Consider the following 22778-nt stretch of genomic DNA (forward strand, 5'->3'; position numbering starts at 1 on the left):
CTGTAAAGGGGAGATTTTTACAGGGGGGATGTAAAAAACCCTCTTAATATACCTCACACCACAGGAATATCTGGAAAGATAATCTTTAGAACCATCCAAAAAATTGGGCTTTGCTGACCATTGTTGAGAGGAGGGAATCGGGCCCATTCTCGTGTTGTGTGTAACCATCATTAGTTGTTTACTGGCTGCGACCTGCACTGTGTGTCACCGCTGATGCTTTGAGTCAGTACTGACCAGAGTTGCACACAGTGCTGACAAATACAGTAAATATTTATTTTTAGGGAGCCAAACACGGAGGCAAAAATGTTTCTCAGCAAATCCGTAAAACAGAAACCGGTCAGTGTGTTTTTATTAAGTTCAGAGATAGTATGTTTAACAGGTTTAAAGACCATCTGCTCTAGATTTATTTTTTCGGACAGTAATACTTTAACCAAATAGTCTTCCAAATTTTAATATACATATGTAGAGAAGATATTTATTGTTGAAATGCTGCCCTTCCATTGACTTCACTGTTCTCAACTACAGTACATGTACTTGTTTTCAGATTTGACAATGACAGCTCATCACCAACAGAGGTGTCACCGCCGTTGAGAATAACAATAACCCTTAAAGTGGGTTACCACTTTAATATTAACTGGTAATGAAGTGATGTAATGTGATACTCTGACATACTGTCTCAGTTGTCAAGTGGGAGCTCGATTTCCTCCAGCCGCTCACTGATGGGTGTGCTGAACAGGGCCGACTTCCTGAACGGTGCTCTCAGAGTCTCCACGGCGGTCGCACCCTGTGACACAAAACAACACAAGAATAGTGTTATTCCTTCATTACAATACAGTACAGTAAGATTAATTTCCTGAATCTCACTGTACTGAACATGCCAAGAGTGTCAAGACTGAAGAGTCTGACACCAAATAATAAAGGAGAGCACTTTGCACAGAGCAGAGAGGGAATATAATAAGTCTATAATCATCCTCCTCTTAACCTTAGTGGATACGTCCAACTCTTCTGAAAGCTGCTGCTGCATTCTCCTCTGACATTATATGAGGCCATTAGTGACTGTATGTTATTTTTTTTAAAGAAGGGGAAAGCATCAGAGAGCAAATACTCTGATAGAGATTATATATTCCCTTTGGCCTATAAATAAATCCACTTAAAATGGAATGAAAATATTGATTGGATAATAAATACAACGGCAAACAAACAGCAAAAACATTACACCCAATGTCCAAAAAGTGCAACACACCTGTATCCGCTGGCGATTTTCACTCCAAAATGTGACGGCCTGGTCAGCTCTATAATCATGAACCTGGAAATGAGACAACAAGAGCACACTGTCAAATGAACGGCGTTGTGACTATGATTTTCTACTCCCCGCTCCTATTTTTGAAGCCTATTTTAGGACCATTATGATCATAGAATGTAGGGACTATTTTCCTAATTGATTTATCTACCATTTTTCTTTTTTTATTAAAGGATTAATTGTTTGTCTATAAAATGAAAAACATGACACATGCCCATGAGAAGTTGCTAGATCTCAAAGTGACGTCTGTGTCTCCTTAAAGCTCCAGTCAGTAACTTGACTATGATAAAAAAGGATATTTTTATTAAATGGTCACTATATCCTGACAGTAGTGCATGAGACAGATAATCTGCTCAAAGTTACTGACTGCAGCTTTAATGAGGATTCTTCTAGTAATCTTAGGTTGACAGAAAAATGTTTTTGTTTGTTTTACGGCTGCAATGAAAGCAGTCTTAATATAACACTCGATCCTCAACAGTTATGGTGTGACATTCATCATGTTTTATATCTCTGAAGAACTGAAAAGCATACACTGCTGTCACAGACAATAATGTACAATAATGTACTTTTGACTTGCACTGCTTTGTTATTGTTTTTTTACTGTTCTCTCGTTTTTCTCTTTATGTTTCTTTGTATTGTCTGTTGCCTTTCTGTTTGTTTATGTCATCACTTTCGTTTTCTTAATAAAACATTTTGGTCACGAAAAAATGAAAGGAAGAGTTGAGAGGAAATAGAGCAGAAACTGGAGGAAAATAACTAGTCGAGGAAAAACTGGCATGGCCTTTTTTAGATTCAACACAGGAGATTTGATCTGATTACTGTTCGCGACATTGCATACACATATAGAGTGTACATAAATACATATATACACTTACTTGTGTTGTTTCAGGGGTTAGAGGTACAAATCCCTCGACACAGAAATCCTTGTGGGTTGTGGAGCGGTAGTCAGGTTTGGGAATTGGTGGGTTCATTTCAGCGTGGACCTTCTCACTGTGAAAACAAGAAGACATCAGCATCAGTATTTGGCAGTGTTGGAATCCTCCATTTCTCTCTCCTTGCATCTTCTCCATCTCTCTGTTGTGTCTTACATGACAGATTTTTTTGATGGATTGGTGAAACAATGGTATGTAGGGCCTTTAAGAGTGGGGATGTAAGAACCACATTGCACACGTCATTTAATGTCACTCAGTGGATCAATGGTCATCATATAGATGGGAGTAGAATTTCCATGTTGTGTCAAAATGGCATCGCGTTTAGCGTAACAACCGATCAGCCGAGCAAATTGCTCTGAGCTCTTTGCTGGATGGGAACCCCGTATGAATCAAGCAGTGTTGGCGTGTACTTATAAAGTCCAGGAGTGTAGGGTTAAAGACTGAGTGATGTCACACCGTCTACTGCTGGACGAGCCGTTTTCATCGAAGACATGATGCTTTGTGTTCCTTATGAGCAGTTAACTCGTGCGGGATGGTAATAACCTCATCTGTGGGGATAGACTCTATAAACCCCATTAGGATGACTGGCCTCCATGTAAAACAACATCATAAAATCTGATTTAAAAGGTATTACAGCTGTGATTGTACAGTAAAACAAGCCCAGACGTGTAAATATTACATCACTTTTCCTCCGACATGTTCCCCTCAAGACGTGGTCAGGCTCTGTTTCCATAAACAACACCACTTCCAGCAATGATTTATTTAGCATCAAACGATTTGTTTCATACTTCATTTACCTTATCATCTGGGCGATATCTTTTTCCCAAAGCTCGCCTCTGATGCCTGAACCATGGGAATATAAAAGAAGAGATGAACTGAGCGTGCATAGCAAATCATCTGAAAAAGGATTTATTGAGCAGCGAAAATAAGAAAAATTGAAACTAAATTAAAAGGTCAAAGCAGCCGGCAGTTTCTATGCGAATGCTGTAATCTGGTACTCTATAAAGACACTTCCACCTGAATGAAATCTTTTCAACTCTTCTGAAAATACATGTCTAGTGTAGTCTTTATAATGGTAGTTTTGCACAGTGGTTGGTGAAAGACAGAGACACATACCCCGCAGCCTCACTCCCGGACCTTTCGGAGGGGCGTAATCTGCCATCAGCGTAGTGACAGTCTCCATTTTACACTCCGGGTCCATGGTGAGAAGCTCTCTGTGTCCACGTTTCTGGATTGGTTTCCTCGTCTCCTGAGTGTCAAGAGCAACAACTGCCCTCTGTATAAATGGACATACAGGGTTTAGATGAAAAATTACAATCTAAAGCAGGGGTTCTCAAACTTTTATGGGGGCCAGGGACCCCTTAAAGAGGAGAACATTTTCCAAGGACCCTCTCATAATCGTAACACCGATTAAGCGTAATGCTTACTACCATTTGTACTTTTAGACGCCGTTGGAACTATTTGTATTTTAAAACTTTTCAACCTTAATACTCCAGACCTGTTTCATAGTGATAAACAGAAACACATTTCAATTTGAACCATGTTATTACCACTTTGCACTGATATTCCGGGTGCTTTGTAATCAGATGTTAGCTTGACTATGGCTTCATGACTTCGTTCACTAGCACCTGAAGACACATGTCGCATTTTGGTCTCCTGTCGCTGTCGCTCGATATAACTGTCGTCATATTTTCTCAATTTAGTTTGGGCTTAGCGTCACTTGACGATATGCACTGTCTCAAATATTAATCCCTAAGAAAGGGATAATGTACAGCGAGCTGGTCATTGTTGTGAAATAAACCCCATCTTGCATCACCCTGAAGGGGTTTATTTCACAACAATGACCAGCTCGCTGTACATTATCCCACTTATTACACGGCTACTTACTTAGAAATCAATAATTTGACACCAATCAGAATTGAGTATTTAACAAAGCTGTGTGATAAGCTAAGCAGCAGCCGGAACAGTTCATTGCGCTCTGAGTGAAGTGACTGATTCATGACTGATTGACGTGATGCGTCACAATCATATCAGAGTTTCTATTGCCCCAAAGCTAACGTGGGCGGGAGTAATGGACACAATATGCTTGTTTTTTTGCTGCAAATCGTCCCCATTTATAGATATGTATTTTTTAATGATACAGCACAATTTCATAATTTATAGCAAATTATTTCGCGGACCCCCTGACACAGACCCCACTTTGAGAATCACTGATCTAAAGCAATGCAGTAAATACTACCTTTGTAAAGTCTACCATGTTTGGGCCTCAATCATAGATACTGTATCTTGCTTTGTTTTTTATGTAAAACATCTTATTTGTGTTTCATGCTATATTCTTCTGAGGTTTGATAAGGGAAAATAAACATCTGCTGGTTAAAGCCTCTCAAATCTCGAATGATTTTCTGCTTGTCTTTGTCTTATATGATAGCAAACTGAATATGTTTTTGAAGAGCACTCTGACGAGGTCGCTATGGGTTCTGGGAACTTGTGATGAACACTTTTAGCCCTATTCAGAATATCCCTGGGTTTTTTTGTATAGTGTGTGTAAGCACCTAACGAGACAACAGGTTGAATAGCTTTTACAAGCATGTGCCAGCTTTATAGTGTGACAGTCGCTCTTTTTACAACTGAGTTTTCAAGGTAATGGAGCAGGCAGAGAAGTATCACAGCCATTAGCCTGTGACACACACCAAAATCCCTGTATGAAAGACTTACCATTGAACTAAAACACAGCACAAACTCCAACTCCACAACTCCTCGCTGATAGTCTAAACCACTGGCTCCCAAAGTGGGACCCCAGGGACCCCCAGGGTAATAGGAATAGGAAACGTGTTAACGCAAATTCGTTTGAAAGCCACTAATTCCTCTAACGCATTAATATAACTTGCGATTTTTAAGGAGTTTTAAAGCTAGAGTATATGATACTGGTATCATATGAAATGGAATCCATTGGTGCCAATCATGTCATGCTTACGTGTTGCGAGGAGGCTAAATAACGCTCCAAACTTACGCTAAATTTTGGCGAGGAAAAACTGGTATGGCCATTTTCAAAGGGGTCCTTTGACCTCTGACCTCAAGATATGTGAATGAAAATGGGTTCTATGGGCACCCACGAGTCTCCTCTTTACAGACATGCCCACTTTATGATAATCACAGGGGGTCGGCAACCTGCGGCTTTGGAGCCACATGCTACTCTTTAGCTCCTCTCCAGTGGCTCCCTGTGGATTTTTAAAAATGAAAAATGAATAACTGTTTTTGTTTACATTTTCATTTTTATTTATCATTGTTGTAGGTCTATGGTACGACGGTACGACGGAGTATTAGGGCCACATTGAGAAAAAAAAATCGGAGATTTCGAGAATAAAGTCATAATATTACGAGAAAAAAGTCGTAGTATCATGAGAATAGTGCATATATATAGAGATATAGATATAGATAAAGTAGTAATTTTAATTTTTTTCGTAAAGTTATGACTTTATTCTCGTAATATTAAGACTTTTTCTCGTAAAGTTGTAACTTTATTTCTCGTAATATTACGACTTTTCTTCTCGTAAAGTTATGCCTTTATTCTTGTAGTATTACGACTTTTTTTTCTCGTAAAGTTATGAATTTATTCCCGTAATATTACGACTTTTTTCTCATAAAGTTATGACTTTATTCTGCAAATTTCAGACGTTTTTTCCCCTCAATGTGGCCCTAATACTCCATAGTACATTTGCACTTTGGCCCTCACTGCATTAGACTTATATACTATATACTTAGACTATAAACTGTGTTACCTTCATCACAATGCTCAAATGTTTTGCGGCTCCAGACAGATTTTTTTTCTGTTGCCTAAAATGGGTCTTTTGATAGTGAAGGTTGCTGACCCTTGGTCTAGTGTGAGGATGAACACACACATACTCACAAAAAGAATGCTGGTAACAGCTAAAGAAATACAGCAGGTGTTTAGTTCAAAACAAAAGGAAACAAAACACTTTGGCTGTGGAAATACACCTTTCACAGAGCACATACACAGGTGTACCTAATTACATTCATCATGGGTGTCCTGCATGCTGGCTCACTGAAACGTTAGCTAACATTAGCGAGGCTAAGTTAGCACTTCTTCACTCACCTCTTCTGTGAATGTCCAGCAGTCCAACAGACATTTCGTCTTTTGGGTCATTGTCGCACCGAGATAACTACTAAACTAAACTGGACTAGAATGGTGAACAACGTGAACAACATAAACTGAAACCTCTAGTAACAGTGACTATCCTACTACTGGTATATTATACCTCCCGTCCTCTGAATTAAAGTGACTACGAATCCCACATGGCAACAGGATTCCGTTGACGGAAGTGTCGCCATGACAACGGAGCAAACTGCTCCGTCGTGTCTATGGTAACCATGGATGTATTAGATAGACAGATAGATAGATAGATAGATGATAGATGGATGGATGGATAGATAAATAAATATATAGATATATTAATAAATAGATAGATAGATAAATTAGATAGATAGATAAATTTGATAGATAGATAGATAAATTTGATAGATAGATAGATAGATATAGATAGATAGATAGATAGATATATAGATAGATAGATAGATAGATACATTTGATATATAGATATATAGATAGATGCAAGCAAAAACTTGCAAAACTCTCTTTTTTTGAGAGTTTTGTCAAATTGAGCTTTTTATATGTAAATTTACATCCAAACAACAAATGAGAGAACCACATTCATGGTCATTGCATACAGTTTCATTGCTTTAATTTCTCTGATATTTACTGAATATTGTTTTTATTGTTTCTTTTGTAATAATAAAAAAAAGTGTTTATTTTATTCTATAACTAGTATTCTATTCTATTTTTTTTTTTTTACTATTTGTTAATTGCTATCTGTATAATTTCACTACATGTTGTATTGTGTGACAAATAACGTGATTTGATTCGAAGAACCAGTGTTGTTTCTATCTCCAACAATAACTTACATTTCTGTAAGTGCAAAATCCAAATATTTTCCAAAATAATTATTGTTTGCAAAATTCAATATATAGTATTATTTTTGTATTGCATATTTTTTTCTCCTTCCTTTGTTGCATTTTCATGCATTGTATGGTTTATTTTCCTGTTTCCATGTTACTTGTTTGCTCTATGCATTTTAATGTATTGCACACTGAGTTCACTGTTATTAAAATGTGCATTATAAGGAAATTCGCCTTTCCTTTAAATGTCTCAAAAGAACATTCATAGTAACACAGTAGCACTGGTAGATTAAATGTTAAGTATTTTACCTTATACTGTATGTATGGTTTGCTCTTAATTATACCAAAACACATACAGTATATTACGAGCATTTCATCACGATTCTGTCTGATAAAAAAATATATAGCTCTTTTCTGAATTTGTAAAATGTGAAATACCAGCCTCAACTATAAAAGGTTTGCTCAGATTGGAAAGTGAAGTGATGAATAATCCTCCTCACATTCTTTCAGGAGAGCACAGAAGCACATCCCTCGGTCTTCAGGAGACAGCGGTGGGTGAAAGCATTGTCCCCCCGAGGTGCAATTAAAGTGAACAAAGATGACACTCTCCTTTGATCACTTGGTAAAAAGTCTTTACATCCATTCACTGATTGACCCATCCAATCATCCCCCATTGTTAGATCCAGCCTGCTGAGCCAGGGGTTATAGTGGCAACTGGAGGAACATCGCAAGTCAGATAATTTTTTTCTTTAATTGAACTCTCATGTTTCACTATTACAAAAGGCAAAACTCAATTCAAAGTGACAAATGTGAACAGTAAAACTATAAATATCCATTAATTATAGAACATGGGGGAAAAAAACATGATGAAAGATCTCCCCCTATATATGGCCAACATTTTGTATTCAAATGTATGTACAAAAGCACTCAAAAAGTGAGTTTTTCATTATATGTCCCCTTTAATGCTTAGCTTTTAAAATCATAGAAGCCCATTGCTTGATTATAACATCTAATAACAGCTAATCATAATCATAATTCTTTGCCAAATCCATAAAACTGCATTGGATTCTCTGTTTTCTCTTCGCTTACAATCTGCAATGTCTGTCTACAGCAGCACATTTTCAGGACAGTATGTGCGGCAGCTCTCTTGTTATACACTGAAGGTGAATATCATTTGCTGCCAAACCAAGAAGCAACATCATCATTTGAGGAGAAAAAAAAAAACTCAATTTGAGAATTTATTTATTTGCTCAGTAACCTTGTTGAATCACATTCCGTTTATTCATATCGATGCAAACCCTGCTAAATCTGCTCTTTACCGTGGATATGAAACACAGAGATAAACCACGGAGTCTGTTGCTGAGAAACAGCAGAGGAGTTTTCTTTCACTGTCAGACAGCCAGAGCATCTGGAACAGTCTACCACCTGAGCATGACGCACAGTAAGAAGTCTCATCAATGTTTTATGGACGGTAAACTGTCAAACTGTGCCTCGTCATGCCACACACACTAATAGGTGTCTACCCATTATTTTATTACAGTGATCTGTGATTATGTTGGCTGTAAATACCACATGCACTGGTGCTCTGTGTGTATGTGTAAACCAAAGACAAACTCACATTTTGATCTAACGGAGGTGTTAGATGAACATTGAGGGGATCACCAAAGTTATTACAATTCATCCATGTGGTCGGATGTGTGGAGCAAATCTCATGGCAATTTATCCAATATTTAACACATAGATAACAGGCTTAGACTGCCATCACTAGATCCACACCACTGCCATTGCTCAAAAGTACTGAAATTGCTTGATGTCTTAGTTTTTGAATTAGTTTCGGAGGCTAACTGAGATCAGCAGAGAAGAGAAGGATACCTCGATGTAGGCAAAGAGGTAGAGTCTATTATTTCACTATTTATAACGAACTATTTTTAACTAGATTTTAAAGGTGCTAAATAAGAAATTGGACCATTTCTAATGCGAACGACAACGGCGTTATCAGCTTTAACCGCCGTAAGAGCCTCTCACACACAACGTGAGAAAATGGCACCACTGACAGTGACTGAAAACGATTACTTTCAATGGCTTGCGCGGCGGTGCCCTGACGGCTTTTCGCTGCATCGAGCAAAGCTTAGGCTCATCTCGCGCCGCACTGTGATGTGTGCTGATCCAACACGTTCTCATCCCAACTTGTAACAAAGCCTACCGCCTCTTTGTCACGCCCCTTGCTGTCACTTTATTTTGGCAATAAAAACCACTATAGTTACTGTTGGCGTCACTTTAGGATTAGGCAATAAAACCACTATAGTTAGGTATAGGAAATACACGGTAGGGACTTAAAACTACTACATTTGTACAGTGAAAATCACAAGAACACTGTGAACATGGGACTCGAACGAACAGCTGATTGTAACGTGACACACAGGGTCTCCTGGATGAAAGCCTTGTGTTTGTTGGCGCACGCACGGCCGGCCCGGCTATGTCAACAAAGCACGGAAAAGCTCTGATAATAACACACACAGAGGGAGAGCGACTTCATTCTCTGCTCAGGTAGACATTACTCCTCTTTATCTTTACATAGACAATAGTTAGTTACATTAATTAAATAGACCTTTGAAAAAAGCATATGTGAATCTACCATATGTAATTTCACATGACATTTAAAAGTTCATAGCCTATAGGAACATGGTTTTTCATTTCACATTAATTGTAACAGAAATAACTTATTAATTACAGTAAAATGTAACGTAAATAAATATTCATAAAAGTAAAAACGCAAAAATGTAAGGTTGTTAATAAAGCTAAATGTGCCCAACATGCTCAAACAAAGCATCCAGTTTTCAACTACGTACGTAGATGTCTTTTCACCTGCAAATCACCAAATATATGTTTACTGGGAACTACTTTTCATCACCCACATTCAGGTGAACACTGACTCAAGAGACATGAAATCACCCAAGATGTTCTACTTATTTAAAATGATTTTGAAAAGTATTTGACTCATGCACACTTTTTTTTTTCCGCAGTAAGCTTGGAGGCTTTGTGCACTTCAAGGTTCTCGGCTGTATGAAAAGGCGGAAAATAACACAGGACAGGATGACAGGCAGCCTGGTCAGTTGTGAGGAGTTGGCAGGTCAGAGCGGGGTTCAGCGGAGACCTTCACTCTGCTTGCTGTGGCTCTAACAGGCGCCGGCGGTGTGTCACTGTGAGAAAGTGGGTGGTAATTACAGCCGTGCAGGAGGGGGGGGATGAGGGAGATGTTCTCCTGCAGAGATGAAAACGCACAAACACACATAGCCACACATAAAGTGCCCCATGCCCCCGTTCCACAACTGATAATGAGCATCTAATGAGCGGTGATGTCATTACAACAAACACACAGCTGCCTGCTACCGACTCGCTTTTTCTTCCCTTATCTGTCCACAACTGCTTGCAGCTAATTACTTTGCACATACTTAATGCTCAGTTTCTCTATGGCACACTTGTTAGATTTTACATAATGATAATACGATAGCAGTGTTGTGAAATGTAAATTGACAAGGCAATATACATCAGATAAACTAGAACTAATTGTCAGGACAGGCGGGGGAAAAGGGCAGAGCTGATGATAAAAATGGAAAAGAATATCTTCAAGGTGCAGCTTCATTTCAACAGATGTTCCTAAAAGGTTACACCGGGTAGACCGCCCCTCCACTGAACTGGCTTCTACACCTCTGTATTAGCTCTGTGAGCCTTTCAAATGTGCAATTCTAGTGGGACATCCAATATTTCAGGGCAGCGGGGGGACAGCACAAGGTCATTTATAAATTCTTTCTGGGTTAAACTTTGATGAAAACATTTGGGGTAGTATTGTCAGGAGGATATGGCCCAGATATATTCAGAGAGCTCACACATTTAACGTTAAAGTGGCAGTAGGCAGAATATTTTTGGCATCATTGGGCAAACATTCCATAATAACCTTTCAGCATATTGTAATACAAGTGCTGAGAGAAAACTAGACTTCTCTTGGCTCTGTTTTCAGGCTTTAAAAAACCTAGCCCGTGACGGTAGACTTTGGCCAATCACAGGTCATTTCAGAGAGAGAGAGCGTTCCTATTGGTTGTTCATTCAACGGAGGCAGCTGTCAATCACTCGCAAACTCCGATCAAATGGTCAAACTAGACAGCACTGATCAAATATGAATCCATATTCTGTTACTCTAATGACTATTTCTCTCTTCAAATGTTTTCAGAAACATCTTGTAGTGTACTGTTTAGCTGTAACATGAGAAAGTTTGCTCCGGCTGGTGGGCGGTGCTTAGTATTTCCTCAACTGATCTCAACATAAAGGCTGGGTCACTCATTTTACAGCTAGACAGTACACTACAAGATATTTCTGAAAACATTTGAGGTGAGAAATAGGCATTATAGTAACAGAATATTGATTCATATTTGATCAGCGCTGCCTAGTTTGACCGTTTGATCGGAGTTCGCAAGTGATTGACAGCTGCTCAGAGACGGCAAGGCTCCAGCTCGGCTCTGATTGGCTGTTTTCTTCTGGTCTGTGAAATCTTGCAGATGCCATTAGGAGCACCGGAGGACACGGAGGACACTTGCCTTCTTCAGCTTTAATGCATAAAAAAGAGCAGGCTCTTTCCTCATGTTACACCCCTTTGTGGATGCAAATATCAATAGCTTGCCACACTAAGAATAGCAAGAGCATAAAAATACTGCCCGGTCCATAAATGGAAAAAGAGTGTTTTACTCAGTTTATTGAACAAAATATCTTACAGTATCTTGGATATACATATATACATATTATCTTGTACTGTGTAACACGGTTTGTGAACCCCTGCAGTGACATCAATTGTAACGCTGTGCCTCCAAACTTCAATGGATGTTTCTAGGAAATATTAATACACCATTGACTTCCAAACACATTATACAAATCTTAATATAGAAAGCACAAAAAATAAGAATTTATCAGTGAAAAGTACTCACTCTCAGGACAGAAAGGTTCTTCATACAAAAAACAACTTTTACAATATTTTGTCTTTTTTTTCTTTTCTTTTTTTTTTTTTTGCAGTTACAGTATGCAGGTAATAAATATACCTGGAATTCCCTCTGGGTTTTTTTTCGTATGGTGTCGTTCTCTTTTCCTCAGCACGGAAATCACCAATAAGGACTTATTCTAGAACAAATAAAATAGTGGCTCTGCCACCGGAGCTCCTGCTGTCGTCTCCACTGCTGCTGCTGCAACATTATCAGCAGGCCTCTCAGATAACATACACATCAGTCTTCTCCCCAAGAAGCCAATATGTTCTCATTTTGCCTTTGCCCTGGAAAAACACAGAAATCAATAGGTTCATCAATGGAGATGAGGTGGGGGGTGAGAGGTGGGGGGGTGATATCCTCTATTAGGCTGGCCTTCGTTTAAGGGTGACCCTGATGGTTACTGCAGCTCAGCTTACAACTCCACCTTCTCCCCACAAATGAAGCATTTATGCATGGTCAGAGGAAAATCAACCACATCGTTACAACAACAGCTAAAAACATATCGCTGATGTCAAGTGAAAACCTTGTTTCTGCAAAAGATCTAAGATGAAATGACCAACAACTCTTGTTTTCTTTCCATCATTTTCTTTAATAAGACTACGATACTGAAAATAATCTGCAGTTGCAGCCCAATCCATGAAGCAGCAAAGGATTCTTCAAGTATTTGAACATTAAAAGGCATAAAATTGAGATGTAAGGTTTTCAATGGCAGCCCTGTTAGACAGTAGGATCCTAGTTTCCAACTTAAAACTATAGAAAATCTTCTTTTTTGACAAGTTATTGTGTTGAGTATTAAGTCTTAAAGGTCCCATATTTGAAAAAGTGAGATTGTCATGTGTTTTATATAATAAAACAGGTTTAAGTGCTTTATAAATACTGTTAAACTGTCAAAATGCTCAATATACGGAGAAATACACACAGCCCGTATTCAGAAACTGTGCATTTGAAACAAGCCGTCAGGATTTCTGTCCATTTGTGATGTCACAAATATACAATATTTAGACCCTTACATGGTTTTAAACGTTAACATTCTGAATGTGTCCCAGTTTATTTCCTGTTGCAGTGTATGTAAATAACATCAGCTGACAGGAAGTAAACATGGACCCAAACTGTTGCCTAGCAACGCAATTCCGTTGACATGCACTAAAACGGAGCGTTTCAGGCAGAGGGTGAATACAGGCATATTTAGGCAGACAGTATGAGGAAAATAACGTGTTTTTTTTAACATTACAGCATGTAAACATGTTCTAGTAGAAACACAAAATACAAGTAAGAACCTGAAAATGAGCACGATATGTCCCCTTTAAACAAAATTTCTTTCATCTATTTCCAATACAAATGAACTTGTTTCAAGTTATTTGCATTATTTTGTCTTGCTTTAACACAGAATCTGAGGTCAAATGAGTTGTACAGACAGATGTTTTTTGCAGTGTGAGCTCACTATATTCAGCGGTCACAAACACAAGTGGGACAACCTTTCTTAGTGTAATGCTTGCTCTTTTTTCTGGTGCTTCAACTTGGTAAGTTTTAAAAAAAAAAGCAAAGGAAGCTCTCTCTTACCTTCATTTCTATATCTCCTCGTAACTGGAGATCAAAGTAGCCAAACTCATCCAGCACTTCTTTGGTGGCCGAGGATAGGTGGATCTTTAAGGCTGCAAAACACATCAAGAGCAGGACTGATCATTTTCACACTGTGAATGACAAACGACAACTCTAACAATATTTGCATCACCACCACGCTGCACTCGTCAGCAGCTGAAATGCAAACGGTGATGAAAATCTGTATTGTTTGGTCCAATTAATGCACACAATGCAGAGATGTGAGACAAGATTCCTGCCTGTGAAGCTTCGGGGCTGCACAGTTTATCGCTGGCTAAGGGCCCTTAGCTGTAAGTGCTATCAATTATTTACCAGAGGAGGCACAATACAGGAAGCGACTCAGTAGTTAATCAATACATCTGATGACTCGCTCGCAAACTATCCAACCACAGTTTCATAACACCAGTTCCTGTCACTGCCAGTTAAGAACAGAAATGTCAGTGCAGAAAGTATTCGACTCAGCACGTCAATACGTCTTATATTCAGCTGTCAAGTCATATTTTTTTTACTGAAGAATGTTTCCATCCAACATCCCATCAGCGGATAGAAAGGTAGACATGAAATGAGAGTTCAATAACTTAATATTCCATCATATTCTGTGAGATTCAATCACAGAATATGTTCTGAAGATTTAATAAACTGTGCAAATAAGTGTTTATTTACTGTTTATTGGGGTCCCAATTATCTGTTACCTTGGCAACAACCATTCAACCACTCTTCCTGTGGTCCATATTAAAGAAATGCAGCATAATCAACACATATTTACACTTACACTAAATCCAGTTAATCATACGGTTATAATCTCTTAATCTCAGGAAAACAATATCAACTCTACACTAAACAAAGACAGTTAGAGGAGAAGTCGGTCAACAAATCCCATGAAAAGACCAAAAACAGAAATGAATGTATCTACTAACAAGTATTGTGTGTGTATCAACGCCTGATATATTTATTCTTCTGTGCCATAGAGCTCTATTGCTGTCCAAAAACTATTAAAAACACATCAGTGAGCCACACTGTTGGACTGGGTGACATGTTCCTTCATTACCATGAACACACACACTGTAGTTTATTCTGACTCAATTCCACACACACCATCCTGCTGATGTAAATACACACTAGAACATCAAATGTGTATTAATCCGCAGCTGAAAATAGTCCCAAACAAATGCACTGTTTCCTCCTGTTTGAATAACGTTTGTTAACAACTACAGTGACAAGCTGTAGGAAATTACTGAGCCATTTATAAAATGAAACTATACACTTGGGCATCTTAAGTAGGATGGGACTAAGGGCTGAGAGTTACAGACAGGGTACGGAAGTCAGAGAGAGAAAAGCAGGAAAAAACTCTATACTTGCTTTTAGTTTTAACCCTGTACACTATTTCTGAAAGAAAAATGTCTCACATGCAGTAGAAGTTATTATGAGCCCTTATGTAGATTGTCATTTGCTCTAAAACAGAAAATGTTATAAATATGGCCTCGAATCACAAGAGCGCTTTACAATTTATCTATCCGTAAACCATCAATTCAGATAAGGAAAAACTTCTCAAAAGGAAAAAAAGAACTTAAAGCAAGGGTTGCTACTACTACTACAGTAAGTAGGTAATCTTAAGAAACCAGCGAGAGTACGCTTGATTTAAAAAAATTATCCAACTGAAAAACCCAACCCAGTGTTGCCAACTCTTTTCCAATGAAAGTAGCTCGCAGCACTAGCTCCAAAAGTCCCTAAATCTAGAGAGAAAGTCTCCAAGTTGGCAACAATGACAGGCTGGCAGCCCGTCCAATCATTACATCCGTGCGGCCGAATGAAATGATTTGAGGGTATTTGAGGTAGAGTCCTGCGACAGCCACAGATACCAGAGCATTTGATTTGTTGATTGCTGATGGATGTAAACTGATGATAATGTAATGACAATTTTAACAAATATAAAAAAAAATGACCTGCTAGCTGTGCATTATCCCCTCTCATTACACGGCTACTTACTTAAGAAATCAGTAATTTGACGCAAAAACGGTCCGCCAGAGTCCGACATCAGAACTGCGCCCATAGCAACGGTCTACTATACATAGCAACGGTCTGTTATAAAGAAATAACAGACCGCAGTATGCCGTGATTGACCAATCAGAATTGAGAATTCAGCAAAGCCATGTAATAAATAAATAAATATAATACACAGCAGAGTGACGACAATCTCAAAGACAAGGAATAAGCTGGAAGTCCTTGTAAACACTGAAAAATAGCAAATGATGAGGACATTGTCACATAAATTGGTGTAAAACATGTTCAAATTCCACATCTGTGTGATATAAAATTAAAAAAAATAGAAGAAAATGAAGTGACAGTGACACTCACCCTCTCCGTTGGACTCCATTCGAGATGCCGTGTTGACAGTATCTCCAAACAAACAGTATCTGGGCATTTTCAAACCGACCACGCCGGCACAGACCGGACCTATAAAACACGAGCAAAATATAGACACATTTTTTACAGCAGAAAAAACAATAATATCTGGAATGCTGGGAATTGCTGTCAGTCATTATCACACAACCACCACCGCAGTGTAAATGTTTTTAAATAGGACGACAGAGGTGACTGTGAGTGAATTGAAATTGTGCTCAGGATGCTTTAAATGACTGTGACAATGCTAAGTACTACCAGCCTACGCACGCTGGTCCATTTCTGCTGCATGTCAAGTGTCTGATTAAGAATATAAACAGTGCCGCCATGAGCTGATACAGTCTAAATACTGCGTCAGAAGCCTCTTGCAAATGGCATCAGACTAAATGCTGCAGACGGGTCAAGATAAAACATCCTGAGTGTTTATGTCCAGTCAGTACGTTGCTATCTAGATGTGGGAAGTTACAAATCACAACTGCCCTACACTTGATATACACTCAGTTGCCAGTTTATGAGATACACTAGCTGAAACTAATACAGGCTAATACAACAGTCCCGCAATATATAAACCCTACTTGCATGAAGGTTCAGTATTTTTCAGTCTATTCATCCAGTTTTAGAGCATCAGTTGTCACATTACACACACTATAATTACAGTTTATCTAAAGCTGTGCAAACCTTTGATAACACAAAAGAAGAGATAGAGAAATGAGCTTTGGTTGGTCCAAGTTTGTGAAAATTATTGCTCACAGTGGCTGATTTTTTGGGGGGAAAAATGTATTGTAACCAATTTTAGATCAGCCCAGAAGCCTATTAGGGGGGAAAGAGAGCAATTTGTACACAATTTACAGTATTTGGACAGCTAATTATACATCTTCTTGGTAATGGAAGCTACAACAAGTCCTCATAATTACAATATGCCTGGTTCAGACCTCTAAATCACTGCCCGCATCTGCGATTTGTTCGACCATTCAAAAGGGTCTGGTGCTGTGCTCACTACCGGCTGTTTTCCCCAGCGGGAGACAATCAATTGTTGATGGATACAAGGCGGAATTAAGTATGGGATAATCATCCTCCCGTGCCAGAGCGGGAAAAACAGCTGTACCAATAGCTGTGTTGAGTCATCAGTGCATCGGTCAAGGCAACCTCAGCTGGATGAACACCAGCTATTACGCAACGTATCCAGGTTCATCCCTCGGTGCAGATGTACAGAGCTCCGGATCAGACTCACCTGTGTGTATACCTATCCTGAGTCTCAGCTGGTCGTTGGGTCTGTGTCGGATCTTGAACGTTTTGACCTGCTCTAACAACGCCAGCGACATCCCGGCGATCTCTCTGGCATGCAGCTTTCCGTTCCGCACCGGCAGCCCTGACACCACCATGTAGGCGTCACCGATGGTCTCCACCTGAGGGGCGAATCATAAGGAATGAGAGAGTAAAAGTAAAATGCAATTCATATCAATTTGCTGTCCTGAAGGCATTTTATAGCCCACACGCTATAAAACATATGTACTAAAACCTTGTATATTTTAACATAAAGTAAGAGACAAAACTCAAGTTAAGATTAAAAAAAGAAATACACCATATTGTAATCATTATTATTACCTTGTATACATCAAAGTTATCGATGATGGCATCAAAGCAGGTGTACAGATCGTTGAGCAGCGTGACAACCTGTAGAGGGAGACAGAAGAGTTGTAATGACGGGACTTGTTTACCACCGTAAATCCAACATTTGACACTGTTTTCTTTTGTTAAAAGGCTGACAGATTGGGAGGCCAGCGTGTCTCCCACATAATCTGTCCTGTTTTGTCAGTCGCTGGACGATCGCCCGCTGAGGCTCCCTGACAAGCACATTTACAGGATCATAAATCAAATCCACAGATGGATTATTACAAACACAATGTGCCCAAATTGTGTGGCGTAACAGTTGTAATGTAGTGTGTGACAGGTTGGCTGGTTTGTTCAAAGACAAATGTTTTATTTAGTCTTCATCTTTAATCTTCATTTTGTTTATAATTGTGTCTGAACTTAAAAAAAAACAGCTGTCTCTTTATCTAGTCGGGACATTCTGTGCTGTACTTAGAGTGAGCACTGTTAAGTGAATGAGATCATTTAAACTGTGATGGAAATACAAGTTAATAATGTTTTCTAAAGCTGTAATTTCTAATGGAAAAACTACATTAAGGCAGGCCCATATTTGTATTGTGATAAGTTACCATTTGAGTTGTTTTTTATGTGGTATTTACACTATAAAAATATGCAAAACTGGCACTTAAACACCAGGATTAGAATTCAATTTGAGGCGTAAAGAACTACTTTATGCCTGTGCATCATCTCATATTAATATCTGCCATTTTTACACCTTTCAAGTACACACAGTATATCATACACAGCTACATCTTCCAGGGTTAATAAGACATTAAACTGCTGCATCATCCTGTAAAATCTACACTGACTGGCTCTGAATGCAAGTGATATCCTTCATTTGTTCACTACGGGAGGGCCACTACAATTACAGGTCAACACAAGGTGAAGTATTTGATTAATGACCGGCTGACAGTAGGACCAAAGGCCAAACCTGTACGTGGCCTGACGGGAACAGCTGCAGATACTATCGGGGGCTTAAAAAAGGGCTGTCACTTCCTCTGTATTTGTTTTTGGGGGGGTTGCAAAAAACCCCAAAACATGTAATCTATACTGTGATTTATATTCTATATTGTGAACGCAGTAAAGGATAGTGGTCTGATACAACATAAGAAGGATAAAGCTTTAGTAAAAGTAATTTTCATAGAATTCGTCATATGTTGTTGGGTTGCCATTATTATAAAAGCAGTATAACCAATTTTATAATTCTGCCTTATTCACAAGATTAACATAAATCGAACTATAAAGCAAGGTGTGTGCATCCTTCGCATATATCAAGATAGTAGACCTATTGAGTGTGTAGTGCATAGTATGTGATTTCGAACAAGGAGAGGCTTCGGCAAATGTTTGATTGACAGATGGTTCATCCAATCACCTGCCAAGTATTTTTTTTTTTTGAAAGTGCCTGCCCTTTTCCAAACAGTTTCCAATGTCGACTTCTCAGATGGTTCTGTGTAACAAATCATCTGGCGGATCAGGATATGAATATTTGGCCTTGTCAAAAAGTAAGCTTGGTTCTTTCCCTTAACTTGAGAAGAGAAAAGAGATGAAGAAGAGTTTAATGTCCGTTCTTGTGGGGGGATTTCACTCCATCTGAAGGTGTCAGATTGTCCAATCAACACTCAAGACCCTCTGCCTGGATGCGAGATCATGATAATGTATTTGCTCTAGAAACCTCCCTTTGGTGAGAGTGAGAGGGAGATATGTGGTGGCATAATGTGACTCAACTCTGCGTCAACATACTCTTCCATCTAACAACTGTACTATTTCGAGTTGCAGCCCGTGTGTGGGAACACACACTGTGGGAACTATGAGACACACTGTAGGTAGAGACACTGATGCTGCTGGTGAGCACTTTTATGTATGAACAGAGAGAGAGAGAAAGAGTTCACTGCAACTGTGAACACGAACATCCATCCATCCATCTTCAACCGCTTATCCGGGATCGGGTCGCGGGGGCAACAGCTCCAGCAGGGGACCCCAAACTTCCCTTTCCCGGGCCACATTAACCAGCTCTGACTGGGGGATCCCGAGGCGTTCCCAGGCCAGAGTAGAGATATAATCTCTCCACCTAGTCCTGGGTCTTCCCCGTGGTCTCCTCCCAGCTGGTCGTGCCTGGAACACCTCCCAAGGGAGGCGCCCAGGAGGCATCCGTGCTAGATGCCCGAACCACCTCAACTGGCTCCTTTCGACGCAAAGGAGCAAGGACTCTACTCCGAGTCCCTCACGGATGACTGAGCTTCTTACCCTATCTCTAAGGGAGACGCCAGCCACCCTCCTGAGGAAACCCATTTCGGCCGCTTGCACCCGCGACCTCGTTCTTTCGGTCATGACCCAACCCTCATGACCATAACATGAACCCTCATGAACATGAACAGTGATTTTTTTTTCTTATAAGCTTTTAGACTACAGCTTGACAGATGTTGAGAAAAGTCAGAACAGTTGCACAGACAGAAACGGTGAGGCGCAGAGTGGGAATCCTTCACTGGAGGATTGCGGTGACATAGTGGTTTGCCGTGTGTACCTGTAGCGGCGTGCTCTCCGCAGACATCGACGTGAAGCCCACGATGTCGCTGAAGTAAATCGTGACGCTGTCGAACGCCTCCGCCTGCACCGTCTCCCCTCGTTTAAGCTGCTCTGCTACTGAACTGCATACAGAGAGAGAGAGAGACATGAGGTCAAACTGTTCATGCTGTGAAACCGAAAAAAGATAAGTTAAGAAAAATCTAGAAGCAAGGGATAGTTAGTTATCAGAGGAGAATAAAAAATAAGGTCAAACAAGCAGCTGCAGGCTCTAAGAGGTGATGAGATTCCTCGTCTTCCTCGAAGACTAGTATTTCTAAAACACAACTACAGAATGCCTGGCAGGTTTAATTATAACAGGATGTCAGTTTATCGTTTGCTTATTCTGCTTAAGTTTCTCTCAATCAAATAATCCCAATTTGTGGCAGAAGTAAGCTGGTCTAATTCAAATGTGCGGTGAGAACCGATAGCTGTCCTTTCTCTCAGGCTCTTCTCTGTATTTTTTCAGCAGGAAAAGAAGATAAATTGGTGAGAGAGAGATGGGATTTGCTACTGTGGTGTTATCCAAACGTCTAAACTCACTATCGTGTCTGCTCCTCTGTCTCCCTTAATGAGCAGTTTGCCTGTCAGCTCGCTCCGTTCCCTTTCATCTACGATGAGATCGCACCGCGGGGAAATGTGTGTCTGTTACTAAAACGTGGTGTTGGGAGCGATTTGGAGTCTTTAATTAATGCAGGGATTTAACACAATTGGCAGTGTCATCGAGCCACGGTGGTTAACACTCAGCCTATTTGCTGGGTTGAAGTTAATTGGAGTTTTGAGATGTGACTGTCGTTTGTTCTCACTGTGGTAAAATTTGATAGAGGAGGTTTTCGGCTTTCCTCTTCTCCTCCAGGTAGGCTTGTGTCCGCTCCTCCACCAGGTTCTCCAGGTTATTGGCGTACTGCTCCATCCTGGACAGCAGGTTGTTAAGAATACTGGTGCTGCCCTCCCTATGGAAAACACATACAGAGTAGAATTAGATAATATCCACACAAGTTCCTGGGGTCTCATTTATAAAACAGTGCGTAGGATCCATACTAAAAATGTACGTGCGCACAAAAGCCGAAAATGGCGTACGCCAAAAAAAAAATCTGATTTATAAACCGTGCGTACGCACACCTGCACGCAATGGAAGACAAGAGGAAGACCGAGAAAAGGAGTTTTTCTGACACAGAGATCAAGGGTGCTTGTAGTTGAGGAGGTCTCTGAACACTCGTTCCCTCTTAATTCTGTTATACACGTCATTTAGTCCTCAGTGCCGGTATATCCACCAGCACCATGCAGCATGTTACCAGTGTCACTGCAGTGTTTATTTCTTTACAGCAATCGATTTCATCGATTCACAACTTGCCAAAATGATCAAGACAATCAGTAAAATCCACCACGCTGGATATCATTAGAAAAAAGAAGTTTAACAGGTGAACACAATTTATTTATTATTTAAGTTTTTATAGTGAACTTGTCCTGTATTATGATTAGGACTGATAATGATAATGAGGATATGGAGAGTAACGATTGTGTGAGAGCTGTCACTGGCTTTATTTCCACACTTTGTTAATTTACACAATCCATACTGGTGAAGATGTACTGGGTGGAGGTGACTGGTGAAGATGTGCCGGGTGGAGGTGACTGGAGGAGGCAGAGTTTAAATGTTTATGATAAAGTGGATATAAGTATGAAGAGAAGTTAAATGTGTGAGAGGCATCATTATACGTATAATGACATTTAATGTCTACAGTCTGGCTTCAATTCACCACCTCACCATCTGCGTCTCCAGTTTCCCCTGCCTCGGTGCCTCCATAATGTGCGTACGCACGGGTCAAAGTTTCCGTACCGGTGCGCACATTCTCCCGTCAAGTTTGTTTTTATAGATCACAACTATCGCGTGGGAAGTGGCGTACGCACATTTCAGGCCCCGTTTTGTGCGTACGCAACGGTTATAAATGAGACCCCAGGTCAGTGAGAGAAAAACGTCTTTACAACTCCCATGTCTGTCCAAAATGGAATCACTTCAGAATTTTAGTCTTTTAGACATTTCTGTCGAATTGTCATAATTAGCATATGAATTCTTGAGTTATAAGTTCAAAAACGTGTTTTGTGAGTTTTTTTTGTGAGGACCTTTGACCACAAAAATCGAATCAGTTCATCCTTAAGTCCAAAGCCGGGTTTCCATCAAAAGTTCCCGAATTTTAGTCCAAGGAACTACTTTTCAAGGAACTAAAAGGTTTCTTCAGTTGACTGTTGTCTGTGTTTCCACCGCGGTCTAAAGACCTACGAAGATTTGGCAAATTAGTCCACTGACATATGAAAAAGCAACACGGCATGGGACGA

At 39.7% G+C, this 22778-nt stretch overlaps 2 protein-coding genes across 3 annotated transcripts in view; both read right to left on the minus strand.

The window, feature by feature from the left end:
* Positions 1-331: 331 nt before the first annotated feature.
* On the minus strand, positions 332-6555 carry spag8 (sperm associated antigen 8). Its single transcript, XM_037751956.1, has 6 exons — positions 6347-6555; positions 3349-3508; positions 3030-3075; positions 2176-2290; positions 1244-1306; positions 332-784 (listed from the first exon to the last, which is right to left on the minus strand). Exons 1-6 carry the CDS (start codon positions 6395-6397, stop codon positions 677-679), a joined length of 543 nt encoding a protein of 180 aa, XP_037607884.1. The 5' UTR covers positions 6398-6555; the 3' UTR covers positions 332-676.
* A 5368-nt stretch (positions 6556-11923) lies between these two features.
* LOC119478336 (atrial natriuretic peptide receptor 2) overlaps positions 11924-22778 on the minus strand; it is a 66980-nt gene continuing 56125 nt past the window's right edge. For both annotated transcript variants that reach the window (XM_037753006.1, XM_037753007.1), the window contains exons 16-22: positions 21251-21397; positions 20407-20530; positions 17841-17909; positions 17467-17641; positions 16191-16289; positions 13797-13888; positions 11924-12520 (exon numbers count right to left, since the gene is read on the minus strand). In XM_037753006.1, coding sequence (XP_037608934.1) covers positions 12458-12520; positions 13797-13888; positions 16191-16289; positions 17467-17641; positions 17841-17909; positions 20407-20530; positions 21251-21397 — 769 coding nt within the window. In that variant the 3' untranslated portion in view covers positions 11924-12457. The remainder of the gene's footprint in view (positions 12521-13796; positions 13889-16190; positions 16290-17466; positions 17642-17840; positions 17910-20406; positions 20531-21250; positions 21398-22778) is intronic.

This window comes from Sebastes umbrosus, chromosome 19 (assembly GCF_015220745.1).
Source record: "Sebastes umbrosus isolate fSebUmb1 chromosome 19, fSebUmb1.pri, whole genome shotgun sequence".
NCBI lineage: Eukaryota > Metazoa > Chordata > Actinopteri > Perciformes > Sebastidae > Sebastes > Sebastes umbrosus.